At 47.5% G+C, this 25,676-nt stretch overlaps 1 protein-coding gene across 4 annotated transcripts in view; it reads right to left on the bottom strand.

Annotated features, from left to right (window-relative positions):
• Positions 1 to 266: 266 nt before the first annotated feature.
• NOTCH3 (notch receptor 3) overlaps positions 267 to 25,676 on the bottom strand; it is a 61,366-nt gene continuing 35,956 nt past the window's right edge. The window contains exons 9-34 of one of the 4 annotated variants that reach the window (XM_035104778.3): positions 24,753 to 24,866; positions 23,323 to 23,436; positions 21,802 to 22,035; positions 20,397 to 20,507; positions 19,946 to 20,138; positions 19,592 to 19,737; positions 18,968 to 19,081; positions 17,660 to 17,779; positions 16,574 to 16,726; positions 14,918 to 15,146; positions 13,966 to 14,167; positions 13,531 to 13,684; positions 12,555 to 12,739; positions 11,295 to 11,427; positions 10,643 to 10,894; positions 10,143 to 10,255; positions 8,984 to 9,510; positions 7,601 to 7,948; positions 6,625 to 6,773; positions 6,304 to 6,517; positions 5,963 to 6,044; positions 5,555 to 5,744; positions 5,020 to 5,417; positions 4,554 to 4,701; positions 3,239 to 3,336; positions 267 to 2,967 (exon numbers count right to left, since the gene is read on the bottom strand). In XM_035104778.3, coding sequence (XP_034960669.3) covers positions 1,729 to 2,967; positions 3,239 to 3,336; positions 4,554 to 4,701; positions 5,020 to 5,417; positions 5,555 to 5,744; positions 5,963 to 6,044; positions 6,304 to 6,517; positions 6,625 to 6,773; positions 7,601 to 7,948; positions 8,984 to 9,510; positions 10,143 to 10,255; positions 10,643 to 10,894; positions 11,295 to 11,427; positions 12,555 to 12,739; positions 13,531 to 13,684; positions 13,966 to 14,167; positions 14,918 to 15,146; positions 16,574 to 16,726; positions 17,660 to 17,779; positions 18,968 to 19,081; positions 19,592 to 19,737; positions 19,946 to 20,138; positions 20,397 to 20,507; positions 21,802 to 22,035; positions 23,323 to 23,436; positions 24,753 to 24,866 — 5,960 coding nt within the window. In that variant the 3' untranslated portion in view covers positions 267 to 1,728. The remainder of the gene's footprint in view (positions 2,968 to 3,238; positions 3,337 to 4,553; positions 4,702 to 5,019; positions 5,418 to 5,554; positions 5,745 to 5,962; positions 6,045 to 6,303; positions 6,518 to 6,624; positions 6,774 to 7,600; positions 7,949 to 8,983; positions 9,511 to 10,142; positions 10,256 to 10,642; positions 10,895 to 11,294; positions 11,428 to 12,554; positions 12,740 to 13,530; positions 13,685 to 13,965; positions 14,168 to 14,917; positions 15,147 to 16,573; positions 16,727 to 17,659; positions 17,780 to 18,967; positions 19,082 to 19,591; positions 19,738 to 19,945; positions 20,139 to 20,396; positions 20,508 to 21,801; positions 22,036 to 23,322; positions 23,437 to 24,752; positions 24,867 to 25,676) is intronic. The other 3 variants (XM_035104780.3, XM_035104779.3, XM_035104781.3) reach the window with 3 other exon arrangements.

Genomic DNA, 25,676 nt, shown 5'->3' with positions numbered 1-25,676 from the left:
AGAACGTTTGCAAACTGTAACACTCACTTCCGGGTTTGCGGCGTCTGGGAGCCAAAACGTTTGAGTCACAAGGCGTTCGAGAACCAAGGTACGACTTGTATTCCATAGCGACCCAGAATGGAAGGAAAACAGGACAAAACCTATTGAATCTATTTGTAGAAGTAGACTATAGATATATGTAAATACGTAGTGGCTTGCTACGCAGCCTGAACCTGCAACTATGAAACAAAATGAAACAAAAGACACACAGAGGAAGCAAGAGGCCATTTCCTTATTAGCTATGTTTATTATGCCGCGGCTCAAGCCGCTCTGTACACAAAGCACCCAGCTGCTTTAAAGCTACTTGGTTTACACTGGATTTTTTTTAATTTGTTTTTTAAAAAAAGTTTTTTTATTTATTTAAATGAGCTAGAAACGGTCCTTCTATGACAAGAGAGGTCTGACTTGCGCAAGGCCATTCCCCCACTATTGCTACAGAGCATGGGAAGGGAAGGGAGGGGGGGGGAAGCAGCGGTCACCACCGGACCAAGGTCCTGCCTGGGCACCTGCTCCCACCAGCAGTATTTACAGCCAGGGATAGCTGGAATGTACAGAGTGCGGGGGGGGGGGAGTCAGGGAGTGAGGAAAGTGTAGGTAGTTGGCTGCTGGGGCCAGGTGTTTTTGAGGAGAAACAGAGGAAGCATTTTGTGTTCTATCTCAGTACCTTTCACGACAGAGTGAAACTCTTTTTAGTGTCTGGGGCTGCCCCCAAAATTCCCACGCAGTACCACAGGGGCAAGGAACTCATCGTACAGGGGAAAATGTAACTTGCCAATGTAGGCTGAAGGCGGCCTTGGAGCAGATGGGAGGAATGTTAGTAAAGGCCAGGAATAATAATAATATAATAATAATTAAAAAAAGGGAAAACAAGAGCGGCTCAGAATACTCTGGGGACTGGAAAATCCCCATGACCATGGCTAGCGTTAGCTGAAGCAATTTGGAAAGTCAAGGGGGGTTTTGTGGGGGACAGGGTGGGAATGCTGTAGAATTTAAGATGAATAAATTAACCTGGAATGTGAAGAAGTGCCAAGTTTGGGGGGGGGCGCTATGGGGCTTAATTTCCTGCAGGACAGCGGGCAGGTTTGGGGCTCGACCCTCTGCATAGCAATGGCAGTCTGGGCTAATGCTGCGTACCCAGTACACAAATACAGTGAGCAGAATCCCGCCCCAACATGGTGGGAGGGGAGGTGGGTGCTCGACCCGAGAGACAGTGCCATGCAGAGGGGGGGGGAGCAAAGGGCACAGTTTCCTCTCCATTCCTCACAGCTCAAGACCCATAGGAAGAAGAGTGGCAAGACAGGGGTTCTGACATTGCATACATTGTAAAAAATAAAGCGTTTGGAGTAAATGCAGTGTTTATACAAAAAGAGAGAGTTTATTTTACTTCTTTTTTAAAAAAAATCCTCCCCTGAAACCTAGTTGCCATGGTTACAGGGGAGGGGAAGGGAGAGGGCCAGCCTGGGCTCTGTGGCAGTGAGGGAATGGGGAGGCCATGCCTTCCCCCTCCAAGACCAGGCATATTTTATTTTAATTTTTTTTTTAAAAAAAAACCTTTTTACACTTGAGTTTTTCTCTTATAAAAAACACAGTCAGGGGAAACAAGGACAGGAGCCCCTGAGGCAAGTGCAGGCCCCAATGGGGGCCACAGAGGGACACAGGCCCCTGGGATCTACTCCACCACCCACCTCCTCATGCAAACACCTGCATCTTAGCGGATGGCTCCACCGAAGGAAGCTGGGTATGGCTGGGCCCCAGGACAGTGGGGCTGGGAGTAGATTCAGACCAGTCGGACAGGGAGTGGGGCGAGGGGCTGCTCCACTGCTCTGGGGACTCTGGCGAAGGAGTCAGGTAGGGGTGCTCACTGGGCGGATGGAGGAAGTGCTTGGGGGTCGCGTCCTGCCCCTGTGTGTAGCTGTGTTGAGAGGGGGGTGTCGGGTAATCCTCGACCCCTGCGGGCTTTAGGTACTGTGGGGGCCCTGCACGGGGCGCCCCCTGGGCCTCCTGGGGTGAGACAGGCTGGTTGGTTCTCATGGTGGTAGCTGGCGGGGGCATGGGCTGGGCTGCCTCCTTGGTCTGTGGAGGAGCTGAGTTGGGCAGGCCCTGGGAGCTGTGCCCCATGGCCATGTGGCTGGGCAGAAGCAACCCTGGTGGGAAAGCCTGGCCTGGTTGGTGCAGGTTGGGATGGGAGGTGGCTGGGTGCACAACTCCTATGATTGGCTGGCACTGGGAAGTGGGGACACGGGCATGCCAATCAAAGGGCATGGCCACAGGGCTCACCATGCCCAGGCTGAGCCCCATGCGGCCTGGTGGCACTGAGAGGCGGTTCATGGAGAGGAGGGTGCCATCCCCTAGGTCGCTGAGGCGTGCAAGACTGACAGCAAAGGGCGCCTCCATCATGCCATGGACCATGGGAGTGGAGGGCACTGACAGTGAGGAGTTGCCTGGGTGGAAGACCCCTGGCGAGGCAGGGTTGGGCACATAGGGGGAGTCCAGTGAGTCAACGGGAGACAGGGTGACAGAGCTCTCCAGGAGAGAGCCTTGGCACTCCAGGTTGAGCTTCTTGGCACGTGCCTTGGCCTCTTTGCTCTCCCTTGCCAGGCTGGCGCTGCTGCCTGCCGTCGCGTTCTTGGTGCTAGGGCGCCGGCTCTTCTTGCCCTGTGGCGTGGGCTTCAAGCTGGGCAAGAAGCTATTGGGAGGGCACATGAGAGGGGAGAGGGAGTGGCCAGCGGGCAACGACCCCTGCGGGCTGCGCACGGTGTTGTAGTCGTCCAGAAGCCGGACAATGTCGTGGTGCAAGCGCTCCTGAGCCACGTCGCGTGGCAGGCGATCCATGTGGTCTGTGATTTCGCGGTTGGCGAAGTGATCCAGCAGGATTTTGGCTGCCTCGTAACTGCCTTCCCGGGCTGCCAGGAACAGCGGTGTCTCCTCCTGCCACAGAGAGGACAGGGTGATGAAGAGCACATGCTACAAAGTGTTCTAGAAAAGGAGCCATGAGCTTCTTGCCTCCCCGTAAACCTCCCCACTATATACAGGGCAGGGAAGCCACCAGGTCTAGCTTGAAGACATTTACAGGGATGGAAAGAGCTGCTCCTGTCAGAAGGAGCCTACAGCAACGGATGTGGCTCTTCCAAGTTATGGAGACACATGAAACTTAAAGCATCCCATGATAACAGAAAAACAAATGCAATAAAGAACTTACTTTGCTGTCCTGCATGTCCTTGTTGGCTCCATTCTTCAGCAGCGCAATCGTGGCCTCGACATTGTTGACAGCTGCTGCCCAGTGCAGGGCTGATTTACCTGAGAGGAATGACACCATGAGGATTACTGTAAGTTCTCTCTCTGATACTGAGTCTCAGATCCCACTAGAAGTATTCTGCTGCATCAGCTCCCCTAACTCTCCTCAATCCAAAGTTACCACCTTGCTCCTCACTACCATCCTCGCCTGTTGCTGCTCATTCTGTGCTTTAATGCTGGACCTTCTGTAGACTCTGGATTTGTCCTCTCAGCAAATCAGCTGCTTTGTTATGGAGATGCATGTCTATGCAAGAATCAAGCAGCTACGGGGTCCCCAGAATCACCAGCAGGTTCCCCATAAGGTCTTCTGTGCAGCACAACTGCCATTTTGACCAAGACCATGCCCCACTCTCTTAATACCCCTCCACACAGTAAGGCATTGTCCTCATACATCAGGAATAAGGGCCACACGTGAATCTTGGCTTATTTTCATGCGGGTGGGAGAGGGGGAAAGGAGGGCAGGGTGGTGGATTGGAACGGGAAAAGGCAAAATGGGTGGAGTGGTGGAAGGGCAGGGGATGCCCTCTGCAAGCAAATAGTTTAGAACTCTGGCTGGGGTGGGGGCGAGAGCATGGGAGGAGGGACATGAAATTGATAAGAGCAATGGATGCTTGAAGAGGGAAATCCTCTGCACCCAATAAGTTCTGGCAAGAGTTTTCTGTCCCCTTTCCAGCAACTCAGTAGGCAGACTGAAAAAAAAGAGCCAGAAAAAAATAGGTAGCAGAGAGAGGCGGGGGTGTCCTTTTGACTCTCAAGAATGTGACGAGAGAGAAAGAAAGAAAGAAAGAAAGAAAGAAAGAAAGAAAGAAAGAAAGAAAGAAAGAAAGAAAGAAAGAAAGAAAGAAAGAAAGAAAGAAAGAAAGATCCTACACTCCTTGTCATGTATGTAATTCATCCTCTTGCTCCCTCCACCTCCGGCACTCAGGGCTCTATGACCCCACAGTGGCTCTTGCCTTGCAGAGCCTCATCAGAATGCATCTAAGGAGCTTAGAGAGGGAAGCAGGAGTCAAGAGAATGGCCAAGTGAATTGTTGATGCTTGAGAAATGCCCAGGGCAACCAGACTGGAGGTTCAGCAAGTGCATTTGTGGAATTAATTTGGAATACATTTGCAATGCATGTTGTAGTTCTGAGAAGGCCTCCTGCTGAAGTTCAGCATAACGCAGAATAGCCAAGTAAAAGAACTCAGCCCCCCCCCCCGGCCTCTCTGGGGGTTACGTACCCATCTCATCCACAGCGTTGACATCAGCGTGGCAGACAATCAGCTCCTCCACCATGCCCTCAACAGCCAGCCTGGCTGCTAGGATCAGTGCTGTTGAACCATCCCCCATTCGGGCATCCAAGTCTGTAGATCGATTCCGGATCAGGATCTGACAACAGAACATGTTGGTGTGTTAGGTTGGTGCCAAAAACATACACCATCCAAGGCAGCATGTGCACAGTAACACTATCGCCTCAAATACCGTTCTTAGGCTTTCATTCACTCTTATCAATGCAAAGTACAGGCAGGCTAACTAACTTTTCATCGTGTCCCCAGAGGTAATGAGTGGATAACACAAGAATAACGTCCAGGTGGTAACCATCACAGTGGCTTTCCATTGAAAAGGGAACTGGAGCATGCTGCTAACACGAGCAAGGCAGAGGAGGGGTATTTAAAAGGCCACACTAGTCCATTGGGTGAGACCCACCTGGAAGACTCCCTGGGCATCCGCAGTCACGGCAGCATGAAGTGGTGTGCGCCCTGTGTTGTCTTGTGCATTGGTATCAGCACCAGCATCCAGCAAGCGCTTGGTAGCATCTGCCCGTGCATATCTGGCAGCCAAATGCAGGGCAGTTTCACCTGTGCGGTCTGTCTGGGCACTCAGGTTAGCCCCCTGGCAGATTAGGTCCGAGATTATGTTGGCAGAGGAGTCATCTGCTTCCTCTTCCTCAGCCAGTTCAGTCTCCATTTCACCACCACCACGGAAGGAGGCCAACATAAGTGGAGTGAAACCATCTGTAAGGAGATCCCAACAAGGGTTGTTGCTGTTGTGTTTGGCTTTTTTTAAAAGATTTGCTCTGTTTCTCCTCTCCCATGTGCCACATACTGGATTAGAACAAAACATGTTGGGACTTGTTACAGAAGACAGGAAGTAACAGACCGATTCTGTTCATCAGACACTGTCTGCAAAAGCTCCGTATGAGCACTCGCAGACCCAACTCGCTGCCCTTATTCCCAATTACCTGGTCCACGGACATTGACGTCCATGCAGTCAGTATCAAATTCACCCTGGGGTGGCGTCAGGGCCATAGATGGCGGCATGCGGATGTCTGCTGCCACCAAGTGATGCTGTGTCCATTGACGGCAGTCTACAGGGTCTTCACGGTCTATGGCTGGCTCCTCCACCTGGCAAGGATGAACACGGGCCTGTAGCTATTATGGAAAGACATAATATGCGCCTGCTCACCTAGTGCATCAAACTACTTCACTGCTGCTTGCAAACACCAATGAGTCAGGCCCATAGTAGTCTGATGCAGGGAGTAATACCTGCGGACACCAAGAGGAAGAGGGTGGGGGGAGGCAGTGGGGTAGACTCTTGTGAGGAGCTGGAATCCCCTTTCTTAAGCCAGGCAAAGTCTCAAAAGGAATACCTTTAGTCGCTTGGCCTCTGGGCATTCTTCCAACCAGTCTTCTGAGCTGTCTGGTATTAGGCTCTCTCCTTTGCCAATATTCCTGCAACAGGGGGAAAGGTACACAGTGAAGTCAAACAGTAGTGCAGGGCAAACACCAAGGCTATGGGCTTACACCCTCTTGCTCTTCCCCACACACCACACCACAGAATGAAGGAGAAGTTCTCCATCAGCTAACTAAAGCACAATTGGGAGCAAAGTACAAGTCACAGAAAGCTGACCATCCCCTGCAGAAGCTGAAACCTGCTGCAAGAACTGGGGTTTCATTCTGCACAGCACCTGGGTGAATGAAAGGCTCTTACTTCATGCCTAGGGCATCCTGACCCACAGGCTCACGCCGGTTCTTATTGCTGCTCTCTTTCTTCAGACTGAAGCCTTCAGGGAACCAGAGGGTGCTGTGCTCCCTTTTGCGCCGTGCCACTAGCACACCCAGCACCAGGATCACCAGCAGAATCAGGCCTGCCACCACCAGCAATGGCACCAGCTTGAGATCGCCTACCACGTCGATCTTTTCACCTGTAGAAACAAAACCACCCTATTAGGAGACCCTGTCATGACCTTCCTGTAAAGTCCAAACCCAGTCAAACTCTGCTTCCAGCAAATGACTCCTCTGCTACCCTCACCTCGCACGGCCTTGAGGGGGTATGGGAACTCTAGGCGCTCCACCGCTGACAGGGCAGCCAGGTAGTCTGCAGCACTGTCTGCATCAGGGAAGCACTTGTCTGAAGCCTGGTAGCAGAGTCGGTTATCAATCTCAAGAGTGACCTCAGACCTGGAGGAAGAAGCAAGTGTTACGAGGGCTTAGAGCTCCTTATCTAGTAGCACACACAATTCTAGGACAAGGCAAGTCGGCCAGCTCCACAAAAGGTCTACTCCCCATTCATCCTTTGGTCTGTTGCTTTTTTACACACTGAATTTTAGAATGGGCACTTCCAAATACACCCATTAAGGAAAAACCCACCTGAGATTCGATCAGTAGCTTTAATAATCCTAATGTATTTGTGAAGCACAATCTCTTCTTACAAAATGCAGGCTGACTCTTCCTAAGCAGATCACATTTACCCCGTTTGTTCTTAACAATGCATGTAACCCACTTGCTTGGCATTAAGATAAGGCTTCCAGAGATCCACCACTATCTCAGGCACTCGATTGCTTGTTTTATTTCATTAGCCACCTTCTGGTACTTTGGCTAAGAAAGCAGTTAGACACCAGAAGTGGTTCTTGAATAATATAATTAAGTTATCTAAGCACACTTGAATGAATTCCCATCTAGTTATGGAAATCTGTAACTAGATAATCCCGTTATCAGCTCCGAAACAGTTTTTGTGGTCACTCTGGATTTGTTAGTATTTCCACAGAACCCTCAGATTTGTAGGCCAGTTCTACAGTTTTCACAGCTGCCTTATTCTGTGAAGGCTGTTGGAAGTTGTTTAGCTGAGCCTCTGGGCCCAACTACCTCTTCTTTCCATTCAGAACCTTCTTATATCCCTCCCTCCATGTTCCCTGAGGCCTGGGTCCTATAACACGCCCCCCCCCCCCAAGCAACACTCTGAACTCCCAAAGCTCCTTGCTTTCCTTCAGTTCCTCTGTGTGACTCACCCAATAATCTCTTGTTCCAGTTCCCTGCGTTGCCGACTGCCAGATCCATAATACGGCGTCCGACTGCCAGAGCCGTAATATGGCTTGATCATGAAGTTACCGTTCTTGTCACGGCGGAAGCGCAAGGAGGTTCTCAAAATGGAACTCAGCTTCTGCAGGAAGATGGTGCTTGTGCGGAGCAATTCGTCAGGGTGTAGCAGCACAGTGATGACTAGAACGCCGTCCGCCAAGCGCTCGGGCACCTCCAGTGCACAGTCCAGCCCATCCCAGCCACACTCTTCGTTGTTGCAGCCCTGGTCACAATGCCCATCAGCAAAGTGATCCGAGCAGTATTTCTCATAGACAGGGCTGTGGAAGGAGGAGGAGAAGGAACTGAGTCATGCCTGTCATAACCAACCCTATGCCAATACATAGAATCATAGAGTTGGAAGAGACCACAAGGGTCATCCAGTCCAACCCCCTGCCAAGCAGGAAACACCATCAAAGCATTCTTGACATATGCCTGTCAAGCCTCTGCTTAAAGACCTCCAAAGAAGGAGACTCCACCACACTCCTTGGTAGCAAATTCCACTGCCGAACAGCTCTTACTGTCAGGAAGTTCTTCCTAATGTTTAGGTGGCTTCTTTCTTGTAGTTTGAATCCACTGCTCCGTGTCCACTTCTCTGGAGCAGCAGAAAACAATCTTTCTCCTTCCTCCATATGACATCCTTTCATATATTTGAACATGGCTATCATATCACCCCTTAACCTTCTCTTCTCCAGGCTAAACATACCCAGCTCCCTAAGCCGTTCCTCATAAGGCATCGTTTCCAGGCCTTTGACCATTTTGGTTGCCCTCCTCTGGACACGTTCCAGTTTGTCAGTATCCTTCTTGAACTGTGGTGCCCAGAACTGGACACAGTACTCCAGGTGAGGTCTGACCAGAGCAGAATACAGTGGTACTATTACTTCCCTTGATCTAGATGCTATACTCCTATTGATGCAGCCCAGAATTGCATTGGCTTTTTTAGCTGCTGCATCACAGCTCACTGGTGCCTTGTTAGGCCCTAAGCAGGAAGGGGCACAAGGCATTATGGGTCTGCAGCAGATTCCTACACCCCACAGCTAACATGGTCAAGTCTCAGTGCTAGCCTAGTGGAACACATAGAAGGAATCCATGCAAATAATACCAAGACTCTGCCATGTTTGGTGTCAGACATAGGGATGGACATACATTCATAGGTCTCAGTGGAAGCACCCATGTTTGTGCACAGCACCCCTACACTGCCTAAAATAAGTCTTGGTTCCTCATTTAGTTGGGGGTGACCCTTGATTCCAGGGGTCTCTGGTACAGTATACACAACTAGAGGCCTCCCCTACTCAAGAGGCAGTGGCAGGACTCACTTGCAGCTGGACTCATGGCTCTTGCAGTCAAAGTTGTCGTAAAGGCACTCGGCAGTGTTGCAGATCTCATCACACTGGCTGTTGTTGAAGAGCTGCAAGCACAGGGGGCTCTCGCACTGCTTCCAGGGATCATCAACCCGCAGGGAACAGTCACCGCCATCCCAGTGGCAGGCTGGACTGTTGCACATCTTGTCACAGTAGAAATCCCCGGCCTTCTCAGCACACTCCTTCAGCGGGCAGTGGACCTCGGGGAGCTTCAGGGTGCGGGTCTGGCAGCGAAACCCCGTGTAGTCACCAAGACAAAGGCACTGAAAATAAGGGGGGTCAGCAGTCTCATGGCAAGCACCCCCATTGTGGCAGGGCATGCTGGCACAGCTGCTGTTGGCAGGCAGGCGGCATTCCGGACCAGCCCACCCAGGCAGGCAGGAGCAGCGAGCACCCAGCGCTGTGGTCCGGCAGCTGCCACCATTGAAGCAGGAGAGTTCCCGGCAGGAGAGCATGCGCTCACAGCGGATGCCTGAATAACCCTGGAAAAGAATAACAAGCACAGTTAGTACTGGAAAGCCAGCCAAGCCCTCAAACCGCTCCAACTGCTGGCCTAGCAACAGAAAGCCTCTGGCACCATAGCTGTCCTCTTACAAGCGCTCAGTCTGGTGAGTAAATTCTTCCCTCCACAAAGCTGAAGGCCCAGCACTGATATCCTGCCCTCAAGAAGTACCTTCCCATACCCCACATCCTCCAGTACTGGGCACCACTCACCAATGCCATCTCCCCTTATTAGCCAATATTAGACTTCTGCATTGTGTTATGGCACTGCGTCAAACTTCTCTTGCAGGCTTCACAACCAGAATTCCCACAAGATCATGCAGCAGAATTGTTTCCTGCCACTCCCATGTAGAAACTCCTTCCATGACAAGCCTTGCATTGGAGGACACTATAAACTCTCTACCTCCAAAAAGCCTCCCAGACAGAAACCTTGTCCTAACAGGTACTGAAACTCATTCGTAGCACAACACCAACATATCAACCTAACAGTTCCCCCACCTAATCCTCCCCACCGCAGTCTTCCTTTCTCTCCCTTGCCTAGCCCCTTGCAATGTTTGTGTACAGGAGTTGCATTAGCCACTGGCTGTGAGCAGCTGTGTTGTAGGGGACTCACCCGGGGACAGTGGCAGGTGTAGCCTAGAGGCAGGTTGACTGCCGGATTACACTTCCCACCGTTCTGGCAAGGTTGAGAGTCACATGCATTCACAATGTTCTTGCAATGGCGGCCTGAGGATATGAAAAACAGAGCATTACTGATGGATTCCAGCAGAACTTAGCCCCAAAGACCACCACCCTGCTATATTTGGCCTTGCATCTTAGCACTAGTTCTCAAAGCTCATATTTGCTCACTGAAATGGCCAAAGAGGCCCATCTCATCCAGTTACCATTCCAATCTTTGTTTCAGATCACAAATATGCATTTAGCTGCATAGTTGGATTCCCCTCCACCCACTTGGTTGAACATGAACTGCTAACTTCTTTACAGGGGAGATTCTTCCTACTTGCAGTCCTTGAGCCTGGCTCCTCTACACATCACTGGGCTCCGCTTTGGGCACACTCTCCCTTGCCCCTTGCACACATCAGCCACATGAAAAGAGAACACACTGTCACTCACCAGTATAGCCTGGCTTGCAAATGCAGTGGTAGTCACTGGCTTCCTGGACGCAATCAAGTGTGTTGCGTGGGTGGCAATGGTTGGACTGGCACTCATTTATGTCTCCCTCACAGCGCTCGCCTGTGAAACCTGGTGGGCAGCTGCATCGGTAACCACCGACTCTGTCCACACATGTTCCGTTGTTGAGGCACTTGGGGACCCGGGAGCCAGGATTCATAGCACAATCATCTTCATTTATTTCACACAAGACACCTAAAGAGATGACAAACACGCCATCACATTAAACATCAATCTCAGGGAAGACAAACCTCTTCCTCCTCCTCACAATCCTTGCATTGTCTCTGTGAAAAAAAACAAGATTTCTCGCCCTTTACGGTGCCCAACAGTGAGTCAACATCCATCCATCCATTGCCCTGGGCACCGTTGCTGAAGCTGTCCTCCCTCAAAAAGAGGCTCTGAGTACTCTGAGCCCATCTTCTCCATCCTGTGCCCTAGGGAGAAATCCAGAGCTCCCTTTCACTATTCTTCAACAAAATAGCAAATCCAACAATAAAAACCTATGCCGTCAGAACTTAAATCCTTTCCCCCAGTCTTGTACCTTCCTACTACAAGTAATATTGGTAAAGGTCTCCTTATACCCAGGAGCACTTACCCAGAGTTCCAGGTGGACAGGAGCAAATGTAGCGGCCAACAAGATCAATGCAAGTCCCTCCATTCTGGCAGGGGTGTGACTGACACTCATCAATGTCATACTCACAGTTTTTCCCCTCAAATCCTAGCGGGCACTGGAGTGGGAGAGAAGCAAACAAGACAAAACAGCAATGAACACAAAAGGGCTAGAAAGGCTGGAGCCTTGCATCCTTGAAAAGGTTTCGTGTTCTTGGTTCCATTAAAATTTATGGTACTTTGTATCATATGTGGTGGTCCTGCCCTGAAATTAAGAAATTTTGGAATATGATACATGAGGAAATTAAAAAGTTGATAAAAATATCATACAACAAAAGAGCAGGATCATATTTATTAGGAATCTTGAATGGAGACATTCCAAAAGATAAAACTAATATCTTCCTGTACGCAATAAGGGCAGCAAGAATGTTGATAGCCAGCCATTGGAAAGGAAACCACATCCCAACCGAAGAGGAATGGTTGAAAAAACTATGTGAAAATTTAGAATTAGCAAAGTTAACTGATTTAATAAGACAAAAACTTATTTGGAAGTTCAACCAATCTGACCAGCCATCAAATAGGTAAAGGTAAAGGTACCCCTGACCGTTAGGTCCAGTCGCTGACGACTTTGGGGTTGCAGCGCTCATCTCACTCTATAGGCCAAGGGAGCTGCCGTTTGTCCACAGACAGCTTCCGGGTCATGTGGCCAGCATGACTAAGCTGCTTCTGGCGAACCAGAGCAGCGCATGGAAACGCCGTTTACCTTCCCACTGGAGCGGTACCTATTTATCTACTTGCACTTTGATGTGCTTTCGAACTGCTAGGTTGGCAGGAGCAGGGACCGAACAACAGGAGCTCACCCCGTCGCAGGGATTTGAACCTCTGACCTTCTGATCGGCAAGCCCTAGGCTCTGTGGTTTAGACCAGAGCGCCCCCCGCGCGACCCCATCAAATAGGAGTTACCCCCAAAAGTAAGGAAGTTTGCAATAGTGGGAAAACAATTATAATCCATAGCCATATTTCAACAAAATAAAACTTTGGAAGAAAATAGAGGGGTTTTAGTAGGTTGTGTTTTTTAAAAAATTAAAGGGGAAAATAAATTGCAGATTTGTGCCATTTTCTTATCCTATTTCACAATTGTTAACTGGACATTCAGCAACTCCTCATTAAATGTCACCAGGTTTCCCAGAGTTCTGAAGAGACACCAGGAATCCTGGCCTGTTACTGGCTGCAAGGACTCCCTCACCTCACAGACGTAGTCTCCCACAAAACTGCGACAGGTACCCCCATTTCGACACAGGTTGTACTGGCAGTGGTCCACTTCACTCTCACAGTAGCTTCCGGTGTAGCTTTTTTTGCAAATGCAGTAGTGACTATTTCCGGCATCCACGCAACGGCCACCGTAATGACACACTTGCTCTTTGGTCACACCTATTGGACGGAAAAGCAAATTACACGTTGTATACTGCCACATATTCTGATCTCCTGCTTCCAGAGGATGATTAGACAAAGTGACTAAATGCAGGGTAAGTGAAGACTGAAGCAACATTGTACAAGAAAGTTGGTCATAAGAACAGAACCCAAGGGCTTCCTCCAAGCACTAGACTTTATTACCCACCTCAATTTAAAGGACACTTTACTGGGGAAGCACAAAATATCCCAATGTTTTCAAAGTCAGATTTTAATTTACATTTCTGTAAAATGTAAAAAAGCCTCTTTATAGCCTTGATAATAGAGGTTAGATTGTGATAGAACGTGCAACGTGCTCCAGTACCACAGCAGGACTGGGAATCCAGACCAACTCTCCAGTGCCTTCAGCCATTATCACACCATTCTGAAATTATTACACAGTTTCATATACAGTCTGCAACAACATTTGTAGCTTTTATTCTGCCCCCTAGAAGCATGGCAAAATTTAATTCAAACGCTGAGCATTTTTAGTTTCCAATGCCACTGGGAATAGCCATCTGAAATATTGATTGGAGCACCACTAAACCCAAGGACATTGTCCCCGCATCACTGAAGGAAAGTAACATTCACTGTGTCAACTCTGGAAGTTCTGTATCAGCTTTGCCAGTGAGCATAAGCTGATAATGCTGGGGAGCCTGGATGACAAACATGCGTCATCAAGGTCACCGAGGAAGCAGACAGCAGAATAAATGAGGAAGAAAACACTGGAAGAAGAGCTTCCGTTTCACTGCCCCTGGAGCATGTTTCCTTACCTCGGTTCCTGGCCACCACTTCACAGGAAACATTGGGGATGTCGCAGTAACGACCAGTCCAACCTCCAGGGCAAGCACAGGATAAGGTAGTGCCTGTCTGCATACAGCGGCCACCATTCTGACAGGGGGAGCGACTACACAAATCCAACAGGGTCTAGAGGGGGCATGAAAAGGCAAGAGGTTTTGTGGCAAAATAAAAGCACCTACCAAAGATGACGGAACCTAGGCACTTTCCCAATCCATCTCCATTAGGTGTCTCCATACTGCAACCTCTCCAGGGACCTGCTTGCAAGGCGTATGTACTGGGTTTTTATAAAAAAAGATGTAAACTCCATCCAAACTTAGGGGCTCAGGCTTGGTTGCAGAAGCTTAACTTAAACAAGGGAAACCCTGAACCATCTTATCCCCTTTCAACAGAGGCCTGGGGTGGATTACCTGGCACTGAGAACCTGTGTAGCCCTGAGGGCAGGTACAGCGGTAGGACTGCACGCCATCCTGGCACACCCCACCGTTGAGGCAGGGCTGTGACTGGCACTCATCAATCTCATGCTGGCAGTGGGATCCTTTGAAGCCAGCCCGGCAGTGGCATGTGTACGAATTCACTCCATCCAAGCATGTGCCACCATTGAAGCAGGAGCTGCCATAACATAAGTACAGGAGTCAGAAGTAGAGGAAGGAAGTTATCTACCCCAAGAGACACCCAGCATAGGCTAGGCCTACCCCACCAGCTAACACTTGGCTAGTTGTGCTGGCTTGCATCTGTCTTACACAGAAGTTTCTGTTCTAGGTGAAAATTGCAACTGTGTGATAAGCCTCCCTCCTTACACAATATTTGGCCATTCTTTACAACTGGATTGGATATGCATGTAACTGACAACCAGGGGAACTTCAGATCTGGCTCCTGTCACCCTATAGCACCCAGCACTTAATCCCAGGCTTAGTCTGTGTTCATATGAATAACTAATTCTCAGTTTTTATTGAGAAGCAAAGAGGGGACAGGAGTACAGTACACTGTCTCCTTTTAAACAGGATCCTACCTACTTCTGAACCATTCGTCCATCTAGAGTTTTCTGGAACAGAGCCCTTTCCACACATTGCTACTAGAATGAGACAATCGCTTTGTTCTAAAAAGCAGAGAAGAAAACTCTGGGACCTTATTAAACACGATACAGTGGGGAATGTGCTGCAATATATAAAACATGTGAACTGTACAGCAGTAAGCCAACCCTCTTGACTAACTCCTACCACACAGTGCTGCTTGGCTTTGTTCATATGAATGGGGCCCCAAGTATCCATTCTGCAAAATGTGCCCTCTGAGTAATACGAGTTAAAAGACAGGCAGACAGAAGTCACTGTTCCTCATGACAAACTATCTGAGCCAGCTCACCTGTCAGTGCATTCCTGAACATTCTGCTCACAGTGTAGGCCAGCCCAGCCCGGCGCACAGGTACAAGTGTAGCTGTTGACATAGTCTGTGCAGGTGGCTCCATTGCGGCAGGGGTTACTCAGGCACTCATTGGTTTCAGTTGCACAGTGTATGCCTGTGAAGCCTGGCAGGCAGGTGCACATGAAAGTACTGATGCCATCTTGGCAGGAGCCACCATTCAGGCAAGGATCTGTTGGCAGGGAGAGGAATACTCAAAGGGGTCAAGATAAGCTCTCAACTCTTTCACTATGACGTCCTCCAATACAAAAAGACTAAGATCTTTGTCATGTTTAACTTCACACATCCAGGGTCACAGACATAATCCAGGAGAGACTGAGGATGGAGCACAGACATGTTGAATTTTCACTGGCATTAACAGGAGTCGATGTTACATTCAAACATCTCAATCCAAATAAGAGCTAACAAAAAATACAAAAAAATCCTTCCAGTAGCACCTTAGAGACCAACTAAGTTTGTCATTGGTATGAGCTTTCGTGTGCATGCATACTTCTTCAGATACCCGATGGACTTCCATTTCATGCGGCTCAATGTGGTGCCTTCCATAGTTCTACAGGTAGTAACAAGTGTGCATGCACACGAAAGCTCATACCTATGACAAACTTAATTGGTCTCTAAGGTGCTACTGGAAGGAATTTTTTTAATTATTTTTTTGACTATGTCAGACCAACATGGCTACCTACCTGTAACAAATAAAATCTAGTTCTGTCTGAATATCAGTTGCAGTCACAGTTCACAACCTATTCTATCTCATATCTTAGTACTGCTCTAGCCTATATTGGAATAGCTCAGTCAGTAGAGCATGAGACTCTTAATTTCAGGGTTCTGGGTTCGATCCCCACGTTGGGCAAAAGATTCATGCATTGCAGGGGGTTGGACTAAATGACCCGCATGGTCCCTTCCAACTCTACAATTCTATACCTAGTCAAAGAAATCCAAGTTCTGCAAAGTTTAAAAGTCTGAAGTACAAATGGAACCTGCAAGCAATTGTTGCTATGTTAAGCATTCCTGTTCCCCTGCCAGTTTTGTTTCGCCCACCCCACCCACATCAATCCGTCAGCATTCCATGGTCAGTAAGCTTACTCTGTCTTGTTGGACTGTTTAAGAGCAGCGTTTCCCCTTCAAAACTTCTTGTAGTCCTGTGAAACCTTGGGGTTCACCCAAACCTGCCAATACCTCTCTCTTATGCATGGAGGGTTCTGTTTTGGCTACATAAGCACTGGCACTCAAAGTCTGCAATTAGCATATGTGATGCAACACAGATTATGCTTAGGTAAAAGAAAGCAAATTTGCTTCAATCGTGTAGTCTGCACCATTTAATTTTCTTAGCATTTTAATTTTCTAGACATAAGCCAAATGTCAAGGCACAGCCACTTCCAAAAATGTGAGAGTTGGAAGCCAGCTTGGAAAAGCAGGTGTCACCTAATGACCTTTTTGCCCAGTTTCCAGTTCTTTATTAGGTTTCCTGTCCTATCAGTGCTCCTTCTTCCTAGAACTTTCACCCAGTTCTTTTTGCTATACTGCCTCACCAAAATAGTTAGCAAGACCTCAGATTCTTGGTTGTTCTTTCCTGTTGTCCCATGTGCTCAATGAACTTACTTGGTTTGCAGTCGTCAATATCTAACTCACAGTTGGTGCCAGTGTAGCCAGGACGGCAGGCACACCTGTAACTGCCATGTGTGTTGGTGCAGGTGCCCCTATTTCGACAGGGGTCCTGGTCACATTCATTAATGTCAATCTGGCATTGCTGCCCTATGGGGATAAGAAAATATGGTTACTGTTTGTTTTTAAGTTTCTTTTTCCCCTCCCCCCCCCCAATCCACTTCTATAGACTTTTTCATATTGCTGCATCCACTATGTGGAGAAGCAAAAAACCAACAACAATGAAGGAAACAACAAAACAAAACAAAATATCCCAGGCATGTGTCTACTATCATATAATCAATCACACAGAATGCATAGGTATAAGAAAATTATTAGATTATCCAATCACAACGTTACTATCAGGAATATTGCTAAATATGCCACAGGACGCAGGTGGCGCTGTGGATTAAACCACTGAGTCTAGGGCTTGCCAATCAGAAGGTCGGCAGTTCGAATCCCTGCGACGGGGTGAGCTCCCGTTGCTCGGTCCCAGCTCCTGCCAACCTAGCAGTTTGAAAGCACGTCAAAGTGCAAGTAGATAAATAGGTACTGCTCCAAGCGGGAAGGTAAACGGCGTTTCCATGTGCTGCTCTGGTTTGCCAGAAGCGGCTTTGTCATGCTGGCCACATGACCCAGAAGCTGTACGCCGGCTCCCTCTACCAATAACGCGAGATGAGTGCCGCAACCCCAGAGTCGGTCACAACTGGACCTAAAGGTCAGGGGTCCCTTTACCTTTATGCCATATTAGAATGGCAGATCTTCTGGTAAAGGTATTTTGTGAAGTAAAATCAATAAAAGAATGTCAAACCAAGTAAAAATATTTAGTTTTACTTCTGAAATTTCTTTTTCACATTTCCATCCAAAGACACTCAAGACAGTGAGCAATACAAACTCAAATTAGTAAAAATGCCTTTATATTTAAAAGCCAGCCCAAAATTAAAACAAATTAAAATTTAAAACTGGCACATAGGCTCCTAGGATTAGATGCCACAATATTCAGAAAAGTACAGGAAGAACAACGTGGCTCATAAGTCTGGGTACCTTGCCAGCCTGGTGCACAACCACAGGTAAAGCTCTCATAGTCAGGTGTGTGGTCACAGACACCATTGTTCTTACATGGATTGGGGAAACAGGGAGCCAGCACATTCTCACAATTCCGACCTGTGGGAAGAGAAATAGATAAGGGTACTTGTTTGGATTTCCACTGGCCTAATAGCCATCTTATTCTGAACTATATAACACATGTCTTAGACTCTACAGGAATACAAATCAAGTTCGGAGACCAAATGTCTAGCCACAAAGTGATGTCAGTAAGAATTAAACTTTGTACATAAGGTAAATATAATAAAGTTAATTCAAGAGCCTTCCTAGTCAGTCAGTCACTTTATAGAGTAACAAATGTTTAGCTGCCAGTCATTTGTTGCATGGATCCAGATGTCTTTCTTCGAGGAAGCACTTTTGTTTATACTCATCTCCAGGCTCCCTAACCATGACATATTGCTGCTTTTAAAATGTGGTTTGCAGAAAGCAGATGCTGTTGCAATTTAAAGTGACTTGCAGAATGGAAGTTGCACAAATGCCAAAGGCATCTACAGGTATTGGATAATGCCTGTGACATCACCAGATGATGAGTGACTCAGATCCTTCTCCCTACCCATGTTGTGACACTATCGCCTGAACTCAGCATGCACAGTGGCAATTCCTAAGAACTAAGCATAGTAAAGGCAACATGTGATTCCTTATCATTTTGTTTCTCAGTCTCTCTTTCTCTCTCACCACACACATCTATTTCAGCTCTCCAAGCGCTCTCCCTTTAGAGCACCCAGTTGTACTTTGGATCCCAAATGCCTTGCAAGTCGAACGTTTTGGCTCCCGAATGCTGCAAACCCAGAAGTGAGTGTTCTGGTTTGCAAACATTCTTTGGAACCTGAACGTCCAACATGGCTTACGCGGCTTCCAATTGGCTGCAGGATCTTCCTGCAGCCAATCGGAAGCTGTGCCTTGGTTTCCGAATGTTTTGGAAGTTGAACAGATTTCCGGAACGAAATCTGTTTGACTTCCAATCTTTTAAGATATTCTCCATCCATTATTTGTGGCCTAACTATCACACCATTGTCTTTCAGTCATTATCTGCATTACGGTACTTATCAATGAATGGCTAAAATGCAGAATATGAATTTCTAACATGGCATACAGTACAAACAATTACTGCTTATTAATCCCTCCCTTCCCAACTGCAACCCTGGCATGGGTTTTGCCATAAAAGTCCCTTCCCTAGATCAGTCTGCTAACAAGCATTAAGTTTTTGCAGGAGATGTTCAGGTGTTCCCCAACACCCACAGAGCTCACCAGTGTAAGGCAAGTCACAGATGCAGGTATAGCTGGCAATGCCATCAGTGCAGGTGCCCTGGTTGAGGCAAGGGTTGGAGGCACAGTCATTTATGTTGGTCTGGCAGTAGGTCCCTGCAGAAGAACCAGATAAGCATTAAGGTCCCCATGAACACAGATATCCCTGAAGATGAATCTTTCTCCCACTAGTAATGCCACCAACCAACATTAGCTCCCATAAAGGACCAGAAAATGGAACCGGGGGAAAGCTGGGTTCAGATAACTGCAAATCCCTCATAGATCTAGATCAGGCTTCCTCAAACTCTGCCCTCCAGATGTTTTTGGCCTACAACTCCCATGATCCCTAGCTCACAGGACCAGTGGTCAGGGATGATGGGAATTGTAGTCTCAAAACATCTGGAGGGCCGAGTTTGAGGAAGCCTGATCTAGATGGCTCAAACACTGAAGGTTACATAGAAGGCATAACTTTGGACAACAGGCAGAGTATTGTCCAGAGATGGCAAGAGATGCAAAACAGTATGTGGGTGAGATATGTATTTTGGGTTACAGAAGAGCTAGACAGAGATTGAGCATGGTGTAAAGTACGGGCAACAAAAGCAAGGCAAGGAAGCTATAGACGCATACCCTGAAAGCCTTCTTTGCACTTGCAACGATAGCCATTGACATAGTCAGTGCACGTCCCTCCATGCTGGCATGGGTTAGATTCACACTCATTGTGGTTCACATCACAGTTGGTGCCAGCCCAGCCTGGCTCACACTTACACTGGTACCTGTAGAGGAAAGAAGGGGGGAAAGGATGAAGAGGGAAAGCTTTCTTACTCCCTCCAAGAAGCACCACCCATTGTTAGCCCATTTGACCAGCCTGTAGGAAGTGGCTTAATCCACTCCTGTCTTCAGAGCCACCTCATGGGAACAATAGGAGCAAAGCCTGCCTACTCCTGACGCAGCAGCTCATGCATTGGGGTAATCAGCTCTCACCCATTGATGTTGTCGTGGCATGTGCCATGCACACATGGGCTGCTGCTGCACTCGTCCACTTCTGAATAGCAGTGTGGATCATGGAATCCCTCAGGGCAAAGGCAAGAGAAGCCGTCTTCACCATCCACACAGGTGCCACCGTTCTTACAGGGGTTGGATGCGCATTCATTAATCTCCACGTTGCACAGGGGACCTAAGTGGGAGAAAGGACTGCTCAGCAACAGAGTGGCCAAGAAGAAACTTCTTGCTGCTTTCATCCAGCTTTGTCCCCTTCACTAGGCATGAATTAAATCCTATAGCAACTATTGAGCAATGCTACCTCAAAGCCAAACACTTGCCGCCTACATGCATATTCTGCCACGGTATTCTCTCCTGATTAAAGCTGCAGCCTCTTCAGTTTCCCCTACTTCTGCCCTGTTCCCAACCAGCAGTTCATCCTCCCAGCCATCACCTGTGAATCCAGGTTTGCAGATGCAGTCATAACGATTGATGCCATCGCGGCAGATGCCATAATCACAGGGGTTGCTGGCACAGTCATCGAAGTTGATCTCACAATTGGCACCTTGGAGAAAAGGATATATCACAGGCCTGAAGAAATATGCAATCGCCCTACATCAAATGGCCCCACAGCAAGTTTGGAAATTCTTTCCTGTCTTGGCTGAGTGACATGTATAGAGTGGAAAGAACTGGTGCAAGTAGGTTGAGATGCAATGAAAGGGAAATTGTTATAGCTTCCTATGCATCACCAATGGATTCTGCCCAATAGGAACCATAGTAAATGGTTAATGTTTCGTTGCATAAAGAGATGGTCCCTGCCACCTTGAAAGAGGCAGGGGTATGGCCACTCATAAAGAAGCTGGCTCTTTAATTTGGACTAACTACTGTCCAGTTGCAGGCACTCACTTTTTTGCGGGGGGGGGGAGGTGGTAAAGAGGGTTGTGGCAGGTACAGATTATCTAGACCCGTTCCAGCTTTGGCTGGCCTGATGGGATGACCTTTATCAAGAACAGGAAAAGAGTGCAAGCTTGCTCCTTCTTCTTGATCTCCTTGCGTTTTTGATACTCAATAAACAATTTCCTGCCCTGGAGAGGGTTTCCCTCACTCCAAAGGAGTAGGTATACAGCCTGGAGGTGCTTCTGAATCCAGTTTTGTCACTGGAGGTCCAGCTGTGCTCGGTGGCTAAGAGAGCCCTTTCCCAGCTTCTGCTGGTGCAACAGCAGTGACCCGTATCTGGACCAGGATAGCTTGGCCACAGCAGCACAGCAGACTCACAACTTGCACACATTTAACTTGTGCGATTGCAGCTTTACATGCTTGGCAGCTGGCCAGCTGACATCACACAAATTAGATGCACGCAAAGCAGACAGCTTAAAACAAGCTTAGTATTCACATATAAAAAAGCTCTTAACAACTTACATCTAGCTTATTGGGGGGGTTGATTCGCACCATACATGCCTATTTTGCTGCTTTGATCTGCAAAACTTGCATTTTACATGTGACGTGTAATGTTTACTCTGTATTTGTGAGTCTCTCTTTTAATGTGGCAGCACCTGTGCTTTCAAATTCCCTGCCTATTGACACCAGGCAGGTGCCTTCATTATATTGTTCTTTTTTTATTGCAGCAAGCTTTCCCAGGCATTCGTTTAGTTGTGTGTTTGTGTGTGTGTGTTTTACTTTGCTGATTTTTATCTTGTGTTTTTATTGATAACTTTATTATACGTACAACTTACGAGGGTTTTCTGATTAAGCAGTCTATACATTTTTCTAAGAAAATAAATTAAAAGTGCCCTGGATAGGACTGGGAGATGTAAGAAATGAGAGCAAGCAGAGAAAGAGAGCGAGGAGGGATGCCCTACCTGAGGTTCCCTGCAAGCAGTGGCACAGGTACTTATTCACCAGGTCAATGCACTTGCCCCCATGCTGACAGGGATTGCTGTGGCACTCGTTGATCTGGTTCTCACAGCGGTATCCAGTGTAACCAGCTGCACAAGTGCAGGTGAAACTAGCAATGCCATCCACACAAGTGCCATGGTGGCAGGGATCTGGAAAGCAGTCGTCAATGTTCCTTTCACACAAAGGCCCCTCAAAACCTGTAAACAAGAGGGGAAATCAGCATCAGCATCGTAGCAACTCATGCACACAGAAGACTGGGGAAAGGTTTCCCCCTCCCTCCCATTTTCATAACCTTTAGGTCCATCCAGATACAGTTCTCTAATATGTTAGAAAATCCCAATGTTTCCTAAACTACTATTTATCTGAAAAGATGCATCCAAACACCCAAATGTAGCAAGCAAAACATTAATTTTTTTCCACAACTACTGTTAGTTCTGTTTTGTTGTTGTTGCCGTTTAGTCGTGTCTAACTCTTCATGACCCCATGGACCAGAGCACGCCAGGCACTCCTGTCTTCCACTGCCTCCCGCAGTTTGGTCAAACTCATGTTCGTAGCTTCGAGAACACTGTCCAACCATCTCATCCTCTGTCGTCCCCTTCTCCTAGTGCCCCCCATCTTCTGTTTTACCTTTACTTAAAACTGCTTGTGTTAAGAACCCTGTAATTTTCAGACTGAGAGTCATTGTTTCGTAAGCCAATCAGATATGCATCTACTGTCCTTTTTTAAGTGTCTGAACAAATGAGAAGGGATGCCGCTTCATGTTTATCAAGCAAGTTAGATACATCAATTAAGAAACTCAACAAAAAATGAGGAGTAACCTAACCCTCCTTTCTCCATTCCACAATGTGAATGAACTGTGTGCACTAATTTGGCTTCCTTTCCCCTTATCCTAAAAGCCGTTCTGTGTAGGAGTTTCTTGCAGTCTGTTAAAAAAAATCCTACTCTCCCAAGTCCATTTCCTTTAATTCATGGGAATATTAGTTCTCTTTGTGATGTGTTGTGGCATGCACTGTACATCACTAGGTTTCAGAACACAATAAGCTTCCTTAGGAATTTCATGGTGCTAAATTCTGTGCTCATCTTTAAACCAAAGTCATCTAAAAGGAAATAAAACAGAACCCCCACAAGCATCAATTTGATCTTTCACAACTATCTGGGAATCAGGAATAGAGAAGTTATTTTGCTGAAGGTTTGATACCAAAGTTAGAAAGTGATTTGACACCTTCCCTAAAAGATGCTCAAAGATGAAGGACCATGGATTGGGAAGGAAGCTCACATCACACCCAGCCTGAGCTTCTCAAAAAAAAGTCACCCATGAAAGGCAGATGTAAAGGATGTTTTGGGGAAAATTTTCTCTCGACTGCATCAGATTCTAATAATCCTTGTGCAGTTGTCATCACAACACCCTCATGACTTGAAACAGTCCCCCCTCCAGTAGCACAGAAGAGCATGGAAGGCAATAACTCATTGCAGAGAGCAATTACCTTCTGTACAACGGCACTCATAGGCATTGGGCCGGTCCACACACTTTGCACCATTCTGGCATGGTGTGCTGGCACACTCATCGATGTCAATCTGGCACATGGAGCCTGAGAAGCCTGAACCCAGAAAGATAAAGTAGTCAAACAAACCAGATGTACCAACAAAATGAGGAACATGCACTCAATCTGGCAACATTAACATGCGTGTTGCATTTCACCCAATATACACAAGAGAAGATCCAAACAACACAGAGAGAAAGAACACTTGTTGTTATCCACTCTGATGAATGAGAATCTTACACTAACATCTGCGCTATATATAAAAAGGAGCAGGGAATGGACGTTCAGTGCTGCAGTGGAAGAGCTGAGGCGCTATACGTATAGCCACCTCTTGTTCCCTAGCTGGGTTTCACATAGAGCTGAGTGAGAAAAGCTTGTGTACTTGGAAGCTCCCAGTTGTTAACAGAGGACTTTACAAGCATGTCTGAAATGGGCACAAGCTAGGCTGGCAAAAGAATTGAGTGTATACTTGTTTTCAAGCTAAGTGTCTGAAGTGGGTACACAGCTAGAGCAAGCCTCGAATAAAATGATAGTTTGGACTGAAAGCTCCAGATAAAGAGAAAACAGGTTCGCATTGGGAGGAAAAATTATGTGGGACAGGAGTCCTCAAACTTCATCCTGGTTGCACAGCCCAGCCCCACCACCAGAGGCCTAAAGCAAAGGCTCTCAATGTTCTCTCCCCCTCCTCTCCACAGGGGGCTTTGCGGTGTCTGCCCCACATGTAAATTGGGTTCAGGGGCCTGTGCGACAGGCTGGGGGAACAAAGATACCATTGTCCCAGCTCCCACACAGCAAGCTATAGGCCTGTCTGTCAATCAGCCCTGGAAGCAACTGAATGGAGGACAGGGCCCCCCACCCGCTTGGTAGCAGAAAAGCGGAGCAAGTCCTGGGGAATGAGCTGAACACACTCTCCTTAGGGCTACAGTTGCATCCCATGCACTGACAAAGAATTCCCCAAGCTGGACTCCTAGCTCAGCTAAGAAAACTTACACAAACTGTACACAGTGCAAGGGAGGAGAGGAAGCACAAGGGGCAGTGTGAGCTCATGAAAAACTACAGCACAGCTCAACTTAAGAGACTCAAATTCAGCACACGCAGCTGAATTCACACAAGGGGCAGACATTTCCTAACATCAGGAGAAGGGATGAAAGCAAGGCTCCTTACAAGCACGGCAGATGCTCACCAGCTTTATCAAAGTAATGTGTGGGCAGGTTTCAGATACGCACAAACTTGCAGAATATTTTAAGAGGCCAGAGAAGGAGCCCTGTGGGGGAACAGGCTCAAGTTCACCTGTGCTATGCCAGGCAGGGAGGACAGGTAAGAGAACGATGCAGTGCCATTTATCTCCTTGCTGTAAAAAGCCCTGGGCTTACCGGAGGGACAGGTACAGCTGAATCCATTGACAATATCCTTACAGACGCCACCATTGACACAGGGATTACTCTCACACTCGTTGATGTTGATCTCACAGTAAGTGCCACTGAAACCTGCAACCAAGAGGAACCATTTGTTATTACAATGATTAGACTCACCCGTGTGTCCAGCACTGTAGCACCACAACCATAGTGAGACAAGGGGTCCATCTCATCCTGGCAGGCTCACGCCTAGGAATACTAGCTTATTATTACATGGCAAAGGTGCACAATAAAGTACAGCGTTTCGGTTCAAATGCAAGGCATTAAAAACAAAATCCATATTTTTAAAGCTGGTTCCTTATAGTTACTAACTTAAAGAGGTGAAAATGATCAGACAGACAATTTAAGGCCCATCTAGTAGGAAGAAGGGGGGGGGGAATTCCCCCCAAACTCCAACTCCATCTTTGTTGTCTCTACAAGTCTCCCTGCATCCCATTCCTTCCTCTCTATTATTTCCCCACATCCCCACTTTACCATCATGGTACATACAGCACCTATCCTAACACAACCGTCTTAAGTAAGCTGTTACCACTTTTACTGATGGTGGTGTAAGCATGCCATGCATCAAACTTGATCATGTGTTAGTTCAACTAATCCAAAGCAATGTTTATATAATCTGTGCAACTGCCGAACTTATTCCATTTTCAATTAAGCAGAAGTTCTTTTCCCGCTCCTTCCGTGTCACAACAGCTCAGTGATGGGCCACATGTTTTGCATGCTGAAGATCCTAGGATCAACCCCTGGCATCTTCAGGTTAAAAGAATCAGGAAGCAGGGGATGTGAAAGACCTCTGCTTAAAAACCCTGCTTCCACTTAAGAGTAGATAATACTTGGCTCGACAGTCAAGTTGCTTACGTGTTCCTGATAAGAGAACTGCAAGAA

The sequence above is a fragment of the Zootoca vivipara genome, chromosome 2 (genome assembly GCF_965207765.1).
Source record: "Zootoca vivipara chromosome 2, rZooViv2.hap1.1, whole genome shotgun sequence".
Classification (NCBI taxonomy): domain Eukaryota; kingdom Metazoa; phylum Chordata; class Lepidosauria; order Squamata; family Lacertidae; genus Zootoca; species Zootoca vivipara.
This window is presented reverse-complemented; position numbering and strand designations above follow the sequence as displayed.